Here is a 16,360-nt window from a genome sequence, read left to right on the forward strand (position 1 = left end):
GGTACGTTAAACGGGCGAAGATGACAGGCTGGCCTGCCCCTGGGAGGTCGGTACCTTTATGGGAGGGTGAGTCCCATTAATGTTGCCGCCCACAGGCTGGAATCAGTCTGGCCAAAAGTGCTTGCCCGCAGGGATTTCCCAGTGGAATTGCAGTTCCATTTCTGAGGGTACCAAAATAACTGCAAAAAAGAGTGGCCAGACAAAATGTTGGCAAGTCCTGATGAAATACTTAAGTCCTCTGCCCCCACTTCTTAGAGTCCTTGCTGTGAGCTTTGTGAACCACCAAGGGAATAATACAGCACTCTCAGTATTTCCTGCTATTGAAGTATTATTAAAATACCAACCTAAAACCAACCCACATGAAATACTGCAGGAGGCAGGAGTATTAATGGGCTGGTATAAGGCCTTATGAGCCCTCTCTGATTTCCTTTTCTGTTTGGCCTGCCAAACTATAACTTGTTCTGAGGGAGGCAGTTGGTGCTGTGGGGCTGTTCATGCATGATCTTTCTAGGTTCACTCATCAAAATTACACTCTCTGGTTGCTGGTGTTGAGAGATGAATATTCATAAGAATTCCTGGAAAGCAACTGTGTCTGCAAAGACTGACTTACTGATTACAACTGCAGTAAGTTGGAGAGATAGGAATATTGCCTGTCCACAGGCTCACCTTAGCTCAGCTAGCTCTAATGCTCCCTGAATAGCCAGCCATTCCTTGAACAGACCCATAGCTGCCCAATCCAAAATCTATCGTCAGATAACACCTGACGCTAGCAAAGCAAAGCTATAGCAAAGCTTCCCTCCCCCCATCTTTGCTGTAACTGCCTCTGTGAAGTACCCACCAATGTATTTTATACTTGGCTTGTTTATGACTTTGTTCTGTAAAAATTTAAAACTTTGTCAAGCGACTTCCACATTGGAACATGCAGTTTAGGGTAACGTAAATTTATATTCCTGGGACATGGTCACTCAAGTATGGCTCAAGAATAAACCATTTTTTATTCTGTTAGGGATAAAAGCTTTAGGGAAAGAGCTGTCTCATATCCACCCTCCACCCCTACCCTCAGCAGCTGGACACCCAGAAGTTGCTCACATTTGGTGGACGGCTCCTTGTCAAGGACATTTTGTTTTTGTTTTTTGTTTTTGTTTTGTTTTGTTTTTCGAGACAGTTTCTCTGTATAGCTCTGGCTGTCCTGGAACTCACTCTGTAGACCAGGCTTGCTTCGAACTCAGGAATCCACCTGCCTCTGCCTCCCAAGTGCTGGGATTAAAGGCGTGCGTGCACCACCACTGCCCAGCAGTGAGGACATTTCTGCTCTCCCTTCGGCCTCTGCCCAGCTGTGCTTGTGAAAAATGCCCCTTCCGGCCAGGCTCATTTCTTCATCCTGTTAGGAAAGCATTTCCTCCTCAATAACCTAGGCTGGCTTCAAACTTGTAGTTAAAATGACTTTCAACTTTTTTCATCTTCCTGCCTCTAAGTTCCGGGATTAAAGACTTGGGCCACTCTACCTGGCCAAGAAATTAAGGCTGGAGTGGTTAAGATCATCTGCTGCCCATCCAGAGGACCTGAGTTGATTCCCAGCACCCATATCCAGTGGCTCACAGTTACATGTAACTCCAACTTGAGGGAAGGACTCCCTCATCGTCTGTCCTCCTCCTCCCTGCCCCCAGCATACACATACAAATGAAATAAAGATTTTAAACATTATTATTGCATGTGTATAGGTGAGAGGGCAGTTTTTGAGAGTTGGTTCTCTTCCACCATGTTGAGGTAGGATATCTCTTGTTTCCATCACCCTATATACTCCAGGCTGGCTGGCTCTTGAGGTTCCAGGCAAGTCTACTTTCCCTGGCATATTGAACCCTGGGATTGCACACATATGCAACCATATCATGCATTTTAACTTGGGTTCTAGGGATTGAAACTAAGTTGTCAGGCCTAAATGGCATTTTGAGCCATCTTGCTTGCCCGAGGAAAGCCTTTCTTCATCTGCCCTACCCACAAATCCCTTTGACCTATCTCTCATTGCAGTAAAAACTCCCTGGGGCCAGGAAGGATCTTTAGGGTCCAGCAGGAATGCTTCGATGGGCACTCAGAGTACAGGACAGGGTGTGGGCTTGCTGGCTTTGTGACAAAGATGAGGGCTTGGCCCAGCCTCTCACATAGTTGAAAGGGCATAGTTGAAATGATTATAACATCTATTTCTTTGAACCCTTAGACTGATGCTGTGCTGAAATCACTATGGGGCACTGTGAATGTTGGTGGGTCACATGGACTGATCAGCTGAAGAGCCCCACTACAGGATGGACTCAGGCTTCTTAGCAGCAAGGCAAGCCTCTGTGGACTGACCTCAACAGCCTCCTGGAAGCATTTTTTATTGTTCCTTAAAAGACACCTTTAGCAAGCCAAAACTTCTTATCTGATTCTGCGGCTATCTTGAGAGAACTATCACCTAAGCAATTCTCAGCAGGGTGGCTTTGTGAGGCCTCCGGGTTTGCCAGACCTATCTCCCAACTAAGATATGCAAAAGAATAGCCTCATACAAATTTCAGATAACCATCGCTGACAAAAGGCTACTGCAAAGCTTAGGTGCCATCACTCTAGATTCTTGGCACATACAAAGGTTTTGTTAAAATTATGCTACAGGGCACCTCTATAATCCAGGGCTAACCAATTCTCTGACCTCTCTCTCTCTCTCTTTTTTTTTAAAGATTTATTTATTTTATGTATGTGAGTATACTGTCGCTGTCTTCGGACACACCAGAAGAGGGCATCAAATCCCATTACAGATGGTCGTGAGCCACCATGTGGTTGCTGGGAACTGAATTCAGGGCCTCAGGAAGAGCAGTCAGTGCTCTTAACCGCTGAGCCATCTCTCCAGCCCTCTGACCTGTCTCTTTAACCTAAGTCCTGTCCACCTTGTTCATGACAAGACCCTTCTAATGTTTCAGCACTACCTCCTGGTGACTTTTCTTTTGCTTACTGCCTAATCCCTGGCTCTCTTCAAGCCTTTATACTCAGTCTTTATACTCCCAGCTGACCCATCTCTTCTCCTATCTCCTCCCCTATATGGTGTCTACCTCTTTTACTTTTTATTTACTCCAAAGAACTTCTGAAGGAGCCATTTTCCCAGGAAGCTCTACTCTAGTTCGCTCTCTTCTGTAACGTCTCTATCTGTGCCTTAGATTGCATTCCCTGGTCCCCACTGACTTGCTAGGTGCTGAGCCCAGCTGGCATGTGATACTTCATTCTAGTGCCTACTTTTTGGTCTTCATGATCCCATTTAACTGGATTTTCTCCTGCCTCATGGGCCACTCTTTCAGCATTCATCTGTTTTCTCTAAATGTCAGTTGGTACCCCAGCTTTTCTTTCTTTTTTTTTAAAAGATTTATTTATTATATATAAGTATACCTATAGCTGTCCTCAGACATACCAGAAGAGGGTGTCATCTCGTTATCTCGTTATAAATGGTTGCGAGCCACCATGTGGTTGCTGGGATTTGAACTCAGGATCTTTGGAAAAGCAGTCAGTGCTCTTAACCGCTGAGCCATCTCTCCAGCCCTACCCTAGCTTTTCTGTGTTGACCCTAACACTTTGCTTTCCATTGCTGATGCTGTTCTGTCACCTATCTACACTCAGACTGCCCATTCAATTAGTCCATCACCCCTCACACCTCCCACAGGCACTTTTCTTTCAGTTTGTCCCACACCAGACCACTCATTTTGCTGTTCTTCCCTCTGTCATTTTGGTAAGAAGCATGGTACCTGATGGACTGTTTAGCTAGAAACCTGGGAAAAACTGACTCCATTTCATGTTGCCATTGTCACATTGGTCCACCATGACTGTTATTTGTTAAGTAGACTAAAACAGCCTTTGTCTAGAGCCTGCTTCCTGCTTTGCTATCTGATTCTTTTCTCTACAAGGGAACCAGTGACTTCCCCCAGATCCTCTCTTGTGTTGGTGCTGAGGATCAAAGCCAGAGCCATCTACATGCTAAGCAAGCACTCTACCACTGGGCTACATCCTAGTCAGAGGGAGATTTTTAAATGGAAAATCTCATCATGTTGCTTCCAATATTTAAAAATCTTCTGCTGGGTTTCTGCCAAGATGACATCCAAGCTTCTCAGTATGGCTCTTCAGATCCTGGCTCCTTTTCCTCGCAAAGCTCCACGATCCACTCAGAGACCCACTTTGAACCCTCCTATAGACTGAATGTTGATAGCCAGAAGCTGGGGGTTTACAGAAGTTAACTAGATAAATGATCTTGTTTCTTTCCCTAGAACCATTGTTTCTGTAGATCTCAAGTAACAGGATAATAGCTTGCAACAAGATGCCCTCCACAGAGGATCTAAGAAACACTCTCAAGAGGATGAGGCTGCCTTTTTTTTTATTTTGAAAGATTTATTTAATTTATGTATGTGAGTACATTGACACTGTCCTCAGACAGACTAGAAGAGGTCACTGGACCCCATTCCAGATGGTTGTGAGCCACCATGTGGTTGCTAGGAATTGAACTCAGGAACTCTGGAAGAGCAGTCAGTGCTCTTAACCATTTTTCCAGCCCCCGAAGCTGCCTTTTTAATGGCACAATACTTCAAAAGCTTCTACCATGGAAAGAAAAGTAGGAAGAACATAAGAAATGAGTGAAGGGGTTAATCACATACATTTGTTGACTGAAGAACAGGTTGATAGACAAGTCAATAAATTTGGGCCAGGCTATCCTAGAGTGCTCTGTGCCTTGGCTCTGGTCAGATTTCTCTGCATCAGCACCAGGAAGGAGACCAGTCCTGGGCGTCATGCCCAGGATGCCAGCTGTACTGTTTGAGTAGTGGATCAGCCTAGGCTACAATCAGTCCTAGGGTCCCACTTCCTCACTTTCCATTGGTCTGGGTCTCTGTGCTTATGCTCATTCCGTGTCTAGAGACACTGGGGAAGAGGCCTGGTTTAAAGGACGGTGAAGAAAGGGATGTATCCCTGGCACAGTCTGGGGAGACTCGGGTGGTGAGTAAAGGGGGACGCCTGGGCTGGTGAGGCCCACAGACAGTTTTCACGCTCAGAGAATATTGTACTCCTGTAACTTCTCTCCTAAGTAAAAGCGGGTAAAGAGGAAGGGGCTCATGTCGATGGTCTTAAAGTGACCCTCTAGTATCATTTCTGCCACAGCGAGACCAATCCCAGGTGCATGCTGAAGCCCACGACCACTGAAGCCTGTAGCAAAGTACATGTTGACAACTAGTGGGTGGGCGCCCACCACGCCATTCTGGTCAAAAGTATTGTAGTCATAATAGCCAGCCCAGGCACTCTGTACCTGCAGGTGCAAAAGATGCTGAGGTTCTTGGTAAAGCCACAGACAAGCTCAACCCACACCCTTGCTCAGGATCATCTGCTAAAGGGTTCATGTGATGGGATAGAAACAATAGGTTTCTTAGCAACTGTTAGCTGGAGAGAACACAACAGGTCAAAGGGACTAAGGTGGGCTGCTTGATAGCCAAATCCTAATAGAAACAGTTATTCCCCTTTAGTTACCTCCAGAGTCTTAAAAGATGGCACCCTCTCGACCAAATGAGGCCATACTTTGTTCTGGAAGAAGTCATGGTCCACTTCCAGATTTGTTGGGTCTGGTTCTTCCTCCTAAGTAAGAGGTAGAGGCAAGGTTTATATATTGCTTGGAATATGAGGGCAAGCCAAGACCTGATTCCTATTATCAATCCCTTCAGTGGATTCCAATTCTAACACCAAGGACAGCAAAGCCTCCCCACCCCTCCCCAATGGCTTGCCTCTTTAATAACATCTTGTTTATGTTTCCTCAAAACTTAATTTACCTCAGTAGGGCTACAGCCACCTAGGTAGTTGCTGCCCAATCCTTCCCGTCGGAAATAGACTCCACTGATGTCTGCAACCAATGGTGTCTCCAAACCTGGTCCCTGTGGGCAGTGCCATAAGTGCACGTACCTGCCATGATCAGGAAAGTTACGACATTGCAGGAATATACTCACCAACCCTCTGCCCAGACCATACACGTATACACACAAATACATCCTAAACGTTTGTAACAGTTCTTTTTCATCCTTAGCTGTCCTGAGGGTAGCTACCTTTTCCTTGGCTCCACAGGTAGCTTGGTGCCCTGGAGGGTGCCAGGAAGTCCTTTCCCAATACCAGCCAGCTCTGCAATGTGCCCAGACCAGGCTCCTGCAGCATTGATCACTACAGCACATTCCACTGGCTGATACTCCAGGCTCCTGTCCATTTTCACCTGTAGGCACCAGAGGGTGGGAGGAAGGAAGCCCGGCTGTGTGTGAGGGGAATCAGGGCACACAATAGATCCTGACAGATTTATTTCCCTTGGAGCCTAACTTTATCAGTGCTGGGAAGCAGGTAAAAGATTGACATCTGAGTAGATTATCACCCTTCTTGCCCTCCACTCTAGTAAGGAGCACATTACAACTTGGGACTTACATGGACATTGTTGATCCTTTTCATGACTACCTGTTCCCCAGTTGGGGTCTCCATTGGGCTAGATGAAGTGATAAAACCTTCACGAAAGAAATTAAAAAATAAGTCCTTCAGGAAGGGTTAGCTCAGGGTTAGAGTGTATGCCCTGCATGCATGAGACCCTGGATTCTAGCTCTAGTGTTTCCATCAACATGTACTGATGGGCCATTTGTGGCAAAGCAGAGTTATGAGTGAGCTGGACTTCCTCTCATGGAGTTGGGGGTCCATGTTTCTCCCCTCAAGATACTCTCCCTAACACATTAACTGAGTCTGTCTGATGTCTCCTGAGGAGCTGCAAAATAAGTTTCCCTGGATAAACACAGATACAAAGATAAACACAAAGACACAAAATGGTGGTTTGAATGAGAATGGCCCTGTAGGCTAACATTTGCATGCTTAGTCCCCAACTGATGAAGTGCTTGGGAAGGACTAGGAGGTGTGTCCTTGTTGGAAGAGGCGCGTCACTGGGAATATAAGGTTTTAAAAGCCCATACTAGGCTCAGTGTCTGTCTTTCTCTCCGCCTGCTGCTTGTGGATCATGATATAGCTCACAGCTACTTGTCCAGCACCATTTCTGCTGCCACCATGCTCCCCATCATGATGATGATGGACTGATCTTCTGAAGCTCCAAGCATCCCCTAACTAAATTCTTTCTTTTATAAGAGTTGCTTTGGTCATGGGGATCTCTTCAAAGCAACAGAACAGTAATTAAAACACACACACACACACACACACACACACACACACACACACACACACCCTTGAGGGAAATAGGGGTTCATGCTGGTTTCTTTTGAGAAAGGGTCTCATGTATCACAGACTAGTCTCAGACCTCCTGTGTAGTGGAGGATGACCCTGAACTTCTTATTTTCCTGTTTGTAACTCCAGAGTTCTGGGATTATAGGCATGCAGCACTGTGCCCAGTTTATGGGGATATAACCTAGGGGGATGGATCTTAGGGTTTCATTCATGCTAGGCAAGCACTCTACCAACAGTCACATTCCTGGCTCCACAACCACCACTGCTTTTTCAAGGAAAGAAAATGGGAAGGATAAGTGCTTTCCCATGGATACTCAAGAGACATCAAGAAACCAAAATAAACTTGGTTACCCAGGAATAGGGCAGTGTAGTAAGAGGAGCTGAACTGCTTAGGGGAAGATGGCCTCTCAAACCAACCCTGGGTGAGCCTGTGAGCAGAAAGGCAGAGCCTGGGCTAGGTCTTCTCCTAGGTGTAAGACAAAAGCAGAGGGAACGAGACTTTGGACTCACGTGTCACCTCTCCCTGGCAGAAAAAGACTCCCATTGATTGGACCTTTCGACGAAGACCCTGGAGCAAAGACCAGGCATCAAACCAACCTTCATCCTCCAACCCTGACATAAGGAAAAAGAAAACTCATGAAGTACCAGCACCCTCCTTTTCCCACTGTTTACCCCACATACTTCCTTAGGGCTTTAGAAGCAGGGAAAGTCATCTTGACCAACTCTACCAGAGTCCAGTCATGCTGAAGGCCAGAGAAGTAGCATGGTTTGGGGTAGACCCTGTTGCTCAGGAGGAAAGTGGTCCTCCTTCAGTTGTGGAGATGGCACACTGAGACTTTCAACCTAAGGAGCTTTCAATCCCCATCTTCAGGGGAAAAAAGCCATGTGCTCCGATGATGAGCCTCACCATAAGAGGCCAGAGCTACTCCTTCTACATTTATCCAGGGAAACTTGTTCTGTAGCTGCTCAGGAGACATCAGACAGACTTTGGCTCCTTCCTGCCTAAGAGAAATGTATGCATCTCAGTTAATGTGTTAGTGAGAATATTCTGAGAGGAGAAACATGGACCCAAACTTCATGAGAGGAAGTCTGGCTCACTCAGTTCTAGTGTGTCCCAAATTTCTCTTGACTGCTGGATGTGAAGGCTCACTTTTTCTTCTTTACACTCCTGTCTGCCTTCAGTACTCTCAACTCCTTGCCCCAACCTACTCGTTCTCCTTTCACAAGATGGTGGGGGACCACGTTCCACTGCCTCTTGTAAAACACCTTCTTCTCTGCTGCCTAGCACAACCCTGTCCTCAGAATGAGTGTCTCCTCTAGAAAACTTACTGGCCAGGGAATGAAAGTGCCAAGAAACACTCCTACGAGCCAGTGTCTAGTTTAAACTGAGGCACAATGCCAGCTTTACTAGATCTTGCTCCAGTTTCCCCACATGTAAAATGGGATGTTCTGATTAAATTAATTAAATGAGTTAGCATCCACAAACATTTATCTGGTTTCACTAGTGAGATTCAAAGCATATCAGAAGACAGCCTATGCATACCATATCACAAAGATGCCCAAACCATAATTAATATGAAGCTCAACATGCTAAGGCCAACCTGCTGCCTAGTTTTATTTATGAACCACACTCCATAATTTCTATTTTTTTGTCTGTGGCTACTTTTGTGCTATAATGGCAGAGCAGAAAAGTTGAAACAGAGACAAAATAACAAGCAAAACCTAAACTATTTACTGTCTGGCCCTTTATATAGTTTGCTGGTCCCTAAATTAGAATTTCTGTTAGGAGTCCAGACCTCTGGCCACTCCTTAGGCATTCTGGTTTGTTAGGTTTGGGAAGTATCTTACATGGGTGCTGTGATCTGGTAAGTGTCCACGACTGGCTTATAGCCCTCCCCACGGGGCCTTGAAGGGTTAAATGGGCCCATTTTCCCTGATAATAAGAGCTACTGATGAGGAGATTCTTATGAAATGATCTTTGGCTTCCCCATTTCTAACTTGGCATAGGAACTCAGTGAAGTATGTGAAGCTCACCAAGTATGTGAAGCCAAGAAGCAGCTCAGGGCTGTGCTGGGCACCCACCTTTGCATTTTCACATTGCTTTCCAAGGTGGCGGCATCCTTTTCTGAAGCTAGCAAGAGACAGCCTGAGGGGTTAAACTGAAGTTCCACAGGAGGAGCATCCACCACAGCCAGGTGCTCCTGTGTGCAAAGAAAAAAAGCTGCTGTCCAAAGAGGCTGACATAAAAGGGAGCCTCCCTGGCCTCACTAGAGCTCCAGGAGCAGTGGCCACCATCAAGACAAACCCTTTTCTAGGCACCAACAATGGAAGACAGTCAAGGATCCCAATGCCTTATTGCCTCCAATACACTACTTCTTGGTTCCCCTTACCAGCTAGGCTAACTGATCTTTGGATTAAAGAAGGGGCTCCTATCCCAGCCATCAAATCTTATTGTACATACATTTATGTTCCGTAGAAAGTTGATTGAAAAGAGTGAGAGTTGGACATTCTCAGGCACAGAAAACTGCTGCCAAATCCCGCCCACAGAAGGCCCTGTGGAGGAAGCCCGTGAATACTGTGAAAAGAAAAACTGAGGTAGACTTTCATGATGTCATATGTAATGGAATCCTGCAATGGAAGCTGTCAGTTATACATCTAAATGCAAAGGGGAATCAATTTTCAAGGAGCAAGTATGGATAAACCTGTACAGAAGTCTACTCACAACTCAAAGATATACAGTGGTTTTTTTGTTTGTTTTGTTTTTCAAGACAGGGTTTCTCTGTATAGCCCTGGCTGTCCTGGAACTCACTTTGTAGACCAGGCTGGCCTTGAACTCAAAAATCCGACTGACTCTGCCTCCCAAGTGCTGGGATTAAAGGCGTGGGCTACCACTGCCTGGCGATATACAGTGTTTTAAATCATCAGTGGCAGATGAACTGAGCAGAAGTTAATTGTTTTCATAGGGCTGGACATATTGGGACACAATAGTATTGGCCAGGAAGCCCAAGGGTTGGGAGTTAACCTTCAATAACTAATTTATTAGACTGGAAGGATATAATGAAGACAAACATAAGATTTGCACCTAACTGCCAATAGCAAACAAGAACCTAAAGGAAGGCAGAGGCCATTGTTTGCATGAATAAGTAGCAAGAATACAAGCTGTCTTGGATAGACCTTCAGACATGGAAATGCAATCACTGTAGAATCTGCTTTTATAAGCAAAGTCTAGGCAAATGTTCTGGAGCACATGTGTAATCCCAGCAGTTGGGAGGTTAAGTTCAGAGCCAGCTTCAGCTATATATTGAGACCCTGTCTCCAAAGAGATTAAACAACAGTAACAAAGCCTCTTCCCCTCCCCCAGCAAAACAATGTTATTGCCAAGGGTCTTTTTTGAGGGAGGGAAGAACCTGGAATTATTTCTTAAGCTCTAAAGTCCAAAGCACAGTCTCCCGTCCTTTGGACTTCTAGAGGTTGTGTCCTCCCTTACTCCCTGACCTCACCGTGTGGTCTTGTTCCACCACCAGCACCCGAATGGCACCTCGTCTACTCTCCAGCTTCTTCAGCCAGAAGGCCACAGACAGACCAAGAATCCCACCTCCTATGATGACCACATCTGAATGTTCTGGGGGCAGGTGGCTGGTGTCATATAGCTCTTCACATTGCTTTCCTGGAAGAATGGACTCGATCTTCTTCTTAAAGTCAGACACCTTTGCATCCCAGTCTGCAGGACACAGAGTTAGATGGACTTATGTTCTTTTGTACGTGGTTGGGGGTTGGAGGGTGGGCTGAAATAGGCATCTGGGTTGGCACATGTCCAACCTTTCTCCTAAGATCAACTCAGATGTAGCAGTATTTTTACATCTTTGTTGTTTGGTCTTTGTCCCACCAGGCCCCACTATCATGGATCTCCTCTAACACTGGAAGATTCAACTTCCTAAAATTACACTTTCTATTTCCCCGGAGTAACTCGCATTGTTTAGCTCTTGCAGATCTCTCTCCCTCCTGAGCCCCATTCTCAGATATTCAACTGCAGTTATCTCCACTCAGGTATCCCAGGCTCAGGGAACACGAGTCCCTAAGTTAATATACTTCATACTGCACAGCCTTCTAAAGCCGGGCACCTCTATAATGGTTTCTTATCCTTATCCATTACCACCAGCAAGCTTCCATTTATATGGCATTGTCCACTGAGAAGTGCCTCCTTGAGATCCATACACTTGCCTTGGCTCTTGAGCCTTTAACAGGCAAGCCTACCCCGTTCCCCAGCTAACTCGCTGTCCCTCCAGCACGAGGCAGGGGGTCGAACCTTGAAGGTCACATATATGGAGGTTTTGAGCTCCCCAGAACTAGTGCTTCCCTCAGCTTTACCCGGAGTAAAGCCTCCTTTGCGTGTGCGTAGCCCCCGGTAAGGGAGGCCAGGGCCCAAGCCAAGACGCAGCACTTTGCGAAACATGGCCTTAAAAGAGCCCGACTTCTTTCAGCTGGAGGTGCCTGCCCGTCCGGCGGCCTCCGTTCTTCCAGTCATCGGTCCGCGCCACAGGGAACAGACGCGAATGCGCCGATTAGCCGGCCGTGCTCTTCAGGTTCCACCCCTTCCACTCTATAGGGGGCTAGCGCTTCGGGAGTCCCGCCCATGTCTACTATTGGTCCGTCTAGAGCTACGTCATCCAGCGCGCCCTGAGCGGGGAAGGGGCGGGACCCCAGCGGCTCGTAGCGGAAGTGCGGCTGAACCGGTTTCCGGGGACTGCTGGTGTGACGTGTCCCGCGCTTGGCGCAGCAGGAAGCGGCGGCGGACGCGGCCCGAGTTCCCGGCGCCGGTCTCGGCCCCAAGTCTTCTCCCGCTGCCGTCATGCTTGACTTCTTCACCATCTTCTCGAAGGGCGGGCTTGTGCTCTGGTGTTTCCAGGGCGTGAGCGACTCGTGCACCGGGCCCGTCAACGCGTTGATTCGTTCCGTACTACTGCAGGTACCACCCCCGCGGGGCAGAACTCCGGGCTCTGATCCCTCAGACCCAGACTGTGGTCTCCCTTCCAGTAATCTCTCCGCACTTTCTGTCCTAACCTCCTCAAACTGGTCGCTTACCGGCCACCCAGGATCGACTTGCCTGCATCACAGTATCCCGAAACTTTGCGACGCCCCCCACACCTCCCGTTTCAAGGGCTCTAGCCATGTTCTGGCATCCTAATGGACTTGAGCCCTCTCTTCACTCATCCGAGCAGCTTGGTTTTCTGTTGTTTTGAGGTTGGGTGACACTGTGGATGTGAGAACACCTTTCAGAAGCACTAAATGGTTTACAGCTGCTAGAAGACCTGATTGTTTATATATGACTGTTTACTTTCTGGCTCCCACGTGTCGTGTCTCCTCTCCCAGCTTTATCCCTTGCCCCTACTTGGTATCTATCGGTCTTTCTCTTTTTCTGGTGGGATTCTGGAGAGAAATGTCTCAGTACTCCCTTGTTGAGGCCAGGATAAGATCTGGTGATTTCCCAAACATAGTCCAAAGTCTGGTTTTGCTGTGGATAGCCTGAATGCTGAAACACTCTTTTTCCAGGAACGGGGAGGTAACAACTCTTTCACTCATGAGGCTCTCACACTCAAGTATAAACTGGACAACCAGTTTGAGCTGGTGTTTGTGGTAAGTAGGGGTATATGATGTTCTCAACAGAATCCCCATTGATGAGCCCAATTAATTGTGGGTATTGTGTATGTGATAAAGTAATAAAAAAGGAAGGTGGAGGGGAGAAAGAAAGCAACTTCTGGGTAAGGTGGAAAGCTTGGCTATCTCTCAGGACAGGAAATCTATCTCTGGAGGCCTCGGTTGAGTTGGCTTCCTTCCATTCTGGGCTGGCATGAAAGGAGATCTATTGGCCCTGTTTCCTTCCACAAACAGGTTGGCTTTCAGAAGATCCTCACACTGACTTATGTAGACAAATTGATAGATGATGTGCACCGGCTGTTCCGGGATAAGTACCGCACAGAAATCCAACAACAGAGTGCCTTAAGTCTATTGAATGGCACTTTTGATTTCCAAAATGACTTCCTGCGGCTCCTTCGGTGAGAGGCTTTCCCTTCAAAGGGGGAAATTTTCATAATTTAAGAGTGCCTGCCTGTAGGTGGCTCATCTGTATTAACGTGGGTTCAAGTCAGTCACATTTTGTAGCTTGTTTCCTATAGTCCTTTTGATATGTGGGACCTTTTTCTTTAGTCAGAGTTCTTCCTCTTACATGGGTAGAAAGACCAACTAGTCTCTTTTCTCTTTAGTGAAGCAGAGGAGAGCAGTAAGATCCGTGCTCCCACTACCATGAAGAAATTTGAAGATTCTGAAAAAGCTAAGAAACCTGTGAGGTCCATGATTGAAACACGGGGGGAAAAGACCAAGGAAAAAGCAAAAAACAACAAAAAAAAGGGGGCCAAAAAGGAAGGTGTGTTTGAGTTTCCTGAATCTGCTAGGACATGAAAGGTGTTAGGATAGTGTTATAAAGCTCTGTGGTAATCTTTTTGACATTGCTGGCCTCCGTTAACTTGCTCACCACCCTATAATCCCCTTGAGGCATTGTAGTCTTCAAGGTGTTTGGTCTAAGTTTGCTCTTAAGGATTGGGAAGAATTGTAGTTATTATCTGGATGGTTGGGATTTGTGTTTTTATTTTTTCCTCCAGTAACGTTTCTCTTAACAGGTTCTGATGGCCCTTTGGCTACCAGCAAAACAGCCCCCACAGAAAAGCCAGGTCTCCCAGTGGGACCTGAGAATGGAGAACTTTCCAAAGAGGAGCTGATACGTAGGAAGAGAGAGGAGTTCATTCAGAAGCATGGGAAGGGCCTGGACAAATCCAGGTGAGCAGCGGTAACTGGTCTCTGATGACTGTTACCCAGCTGTGGTAGGGGCCAGGAAACTCTCCTACTTTTCTCCTGTAACTTTTTTCATGTGATCCTTTGCAGTAAGTCTACAAAGTCAGATATTCCAAAGGAGAAGGGCAAAAAAGCACCCCGGGTGTGGGAACTAGGTGGCTGTGCTAACAAGGAAGTCTTGGATTACAGTACTCCCACCACCAATGGAACTCCAGAGGCAGCCCTTTCTGAAGATATCAACTTGGTAAGATGCATAAAGGTCAGAGTGAAGGTCACCATTGGTCAGAAATTGGGAAGGAAACAAACAGATGGAGGGTAGGTATATCTGGATTTGGAAGAGGAGTGAACTATATTTGGGTTTCTCCAAAGTCTCAAATAATGTTGACAGTGTATATCTTGGGCTCTTCCCCTCAGCTGTTAGTGTTCTTGATCACATCTCTTTTGTCTATGTTCTCCAGATTCGAGGAACTGGGCCTGGGGGCCAGCTTCAAGATCTAGATTGCAGCAGCTCAGATGATGAAGGGGCCACTCAAAATACCAAACCTAGGTAGAAGGATTTCGGGTGGGAGGTGGTATGGATGCAGAATTGATGGTCCATATCTCCTGCCTGCTGGCCTTATGCATATTTCTGATCTTCTATAATTGTAGTGCTACCAAGGGAACACTGGGTGGCATGTTTGGGATGCTGAAGGGCCTGGTAGGTTCTAAGAGCTTGAGTCGAGAAGACATGGAATCTGTGCTAGACAAGATGCGTGATCATCTCATTGGTGAGTCTGGAGGACTGGGTTGAGTTATTGACTTATATGTGCCATAGTTCATTAGGAATAGAATCATTTTCTAAGCTGTGCTCTTGAAACATGGTCATTGTTAACACAGAACTCACAGCTGTCTCTCTCTCCTTAGCTAAGAATGTGGCTGCTGACATTGCTGTCCAGCTCTGTGAATCTGTTGCCAACAAGTTAGAAGGGAAAGTGATGGGGACATTTAGCAGTAAGTATTTCCACAAGTCACAAAGGGCACATACATTTCAGAGGTAATACAATCAGACAGCTTGGGTATGTGCCTTCTGGCAAACATTTTAAATTTCTAAACCAGCTGTTAGGACTTAAACAGGACAGTTAATTGAGATAATAAAGAAATAGAATAGTGTGATCTGAATTCTGGGGAAAAACCTAGTATGGTCTTAATTCCATTAGATTGGGAAGATGTTGGGTATCAAGTATATTGGACTTTATGATTGAATCCCTACATCTTTCTTTCAAGCTGTGACTTCGACAGTCAAGCAAGCTCTACAGGAGTCTCTGGTACAGATCCTGCAGCCACAGCGTCGTGTAGACATGCTCCGGGATATCATGGATGCCCAACGTCGCCAGCGCCCTTATGTTGTTACCTTCTGTGGTGTTAATGGAGTGGGGAAGTCTACTAATCTCGCCAAGGTCAGCTCAGTTCCACAGCCTGCTTTCCACCCTGTGCTTTAGAATCTTGGTTCTATGTGACAGTTTTAACTTTTTTGCAGATTTCCTTTTGGCTTTTAGAGAACGGCTTTAGTGTCCTCATTGCTGCTTGTGATACATTTCGGGCTGGGGCTGTTGAGCAGCTTCGTACACACACCCGGCGTCTGACTGCCCTCCATCCCCCAGAGAAGCATGGTGGTCGTACGATGGTGCAGTTGTTTGAAAAAGGCTATGGCAAGGACGCTGCTGGCATTGCCATGGAAGCCATTGCCTTTGGTACAGTGTGGGAACCAAGGGGGCTTGTGGTGTCCTTGTCCCTGGGAATTTGCATAGACTTAGGCATATAAACTTACTATATGGTTATTTAGAGAAGTCATGGTAAATTACTTGTATGAGTGGTTTTGGGTGGTAGGTAATGTGTGTAGTTAAAAGGAAAAGCCTAGTGTATCTAAACCGTAAACCTGAATGTGATCTTTTTCCTACTTCTGTCCTTTCCCTGAATAGTTTTGGTGGTAGCCAAGAATAGGACAGGTTTCTCCTTACAGTACCCTGTAAGGAAATCCAGAGTCTGGGTAAGTAAGTAGGATAGGCTTTTCAGATAAGCCACACTTGGACATCTTAGGAAGCTTGCAGTGAGCATGAGTGACAGGTGACTTTTCACATAGCCAGAGTTGGAAATCTTGAGAAGTTGATAGTGAGTATGAGTGAGTTACATGCCCGGAGTTGACTGTCTTTCTCTCTCTAGCACGTAACCAAGGCTTTGATGTGGTGCTGGTGGACACTGCTGGCCGCATGCAAGATAATGCCCCTCT

General features: G+C 46.4%; 3 protein-coding genes and 1 long non-coding RNA gene across 6 annotated transcripts in view; 2 read left to right on the top strand and 2 right to left on the bottom strand.

Moving 5' to 3' along the window:
* Tirap (TIR domain containing adaptor protein) overlaps positions 1-1,201 on the bottom strand; it is a 21,490-nt gene extending 20,289 nt beyond the window's left edge. Inside the window, exons 1-2 of the mRNA XM_031345294.1 lie at positions 1,090-1,201; positions 55-179 (exon numbers count right to left, since the gene is read on the bottom strand). The gene's annotated coding sequence lies outside the window, so the exon portion shown is untranslated. The remainder of the gene's footprint in view (positions 1-54; positions 180-1,089) is intronic.
* LOC116073402 overlaps positions 1-2,403 on the top strand; it is a 2,638-nt gene extending 235 nt beyond the window's left edge. Inside the window, exon 2 of the long non-coding RNA XR_004111787.1 lies at positions 2,216-2,403. This is a non-coding gene — a long non-coding RNA (uncharacterized LOC116073402). The remainder of the gene's footprint in view (positions 1-2,215) is intronic.
* On the bottom strand, positions 1,216-11,887 carry Foxred1 (FAD dependent oxidoreductase domain containing 1). 3 transcript variants are annotated; one of them, XM_031345290.1, is made up of 11 exons: positions 11,617-11,887; positions 10,749-10,969; positions 9,710-9,823; positions 9,331-9,449; positions 8,156-8,250; positions 7,759-7,860; positions 6,454-6,530; positions 6,090-6,250; positions 5,820-5,949; positions 5,524-5,628; positions 1,216-1,381 (listed from the first exon to the last, which is right to left on the bottom strand). In XM_031345290.1, exons 1-11 carry the CDS (start codon positions 11,699-11,701, stop codon positions 1,226-1,228), a joined length of 1,365 nt encoding a protein of 454 aa, XP_031201150.1. In that variant the 5' UTR covers positions 11,702-11,887; the 3' UTR covers positions 1,216-1,225. The 3 variants fall into 3 exon arrangements, with proteins under 3 accessions (XP_031201150.1, XP_031201149.1, XP_031201151.1); XM_031345289.1 differs by lacking the exon at positions 1,216-1,381 and adding an exon at positions 4,368-5,305 and having other exon boundaries at positions 11,617-11,882; XM_031345291.1 differs by lacking the exons at positions 1,216-1,381; positions 11,617-11,887 and adding an exon at positions 4,368-5,305 and having other exon boundaries at positions 9,710-9,801; positions 10,749-10,770.
* A 70-nt stretch (positions 11,888-11,957) lies between these two features.
* Positions 11,958-16,355, top strand: Srpra (SRP receptor subunit alpha; the record flags this gene model as incomplete). The annotated part of the gene is made up of 12 exons (XM_031345288.1): positions 11,958-12,214; positions 12,799-12,882; positions 13,138-13,301; positions 13,509-13,669; positions 13,923-14,079; positions 14,185-14,338; positions 14,553-14,641; positions 14,743-14,861; positions 14,998-15,084; positions 15,358-15,530; positions 15,611-15,824; positions 16,294-16,355. Coding segments are annotated over exons 1-12 (1,581 nt in total), but the record flags the coding sequence as incomplete, so codon positions are not given.
* Positions 16,356-16,360: the final 5 nt, after the last annotated feature.

This window comes from Mastomys coucha, unplaced genomic scaffold, assembly GCF_008632895.1.
Source record: "Mastomys coucha isolate ucsf_1 unplaced genomic scaffold, UCSF_Mcou_1 pScaffold23, whole genome shotgun sequence".
NCBI classification, from domain to species: Eukaryota; Metazoa; Chordata; class Mammalia; order Rodentia; family Muridae; genus Mastomys; species Mastomys coucha.

Coding starts and splice junctions, on each gene's coding strand:
- Foxred1 (XM_031345289.1), bottom strand. CDS start 11,701: ATGTTTCGCAAAGTGCTGCGTCTTGGCTTGGGCCCTGGCCTCCCTTAC. Junction 9,450..9,709: donor ACTTTCTACGGAACATAAAT/GTATGTACAATA, acceptor CTTTGCACACAG/GAGCACCTGGCTGTGGTGGA. Junction 7,861..8,155: donor AGTAGCTCTGGCCTCTTATG/GTGAGGCTCATC, acceptor TCCTTATGTCAG/GGTTGGAGGATGAAGGTTGG.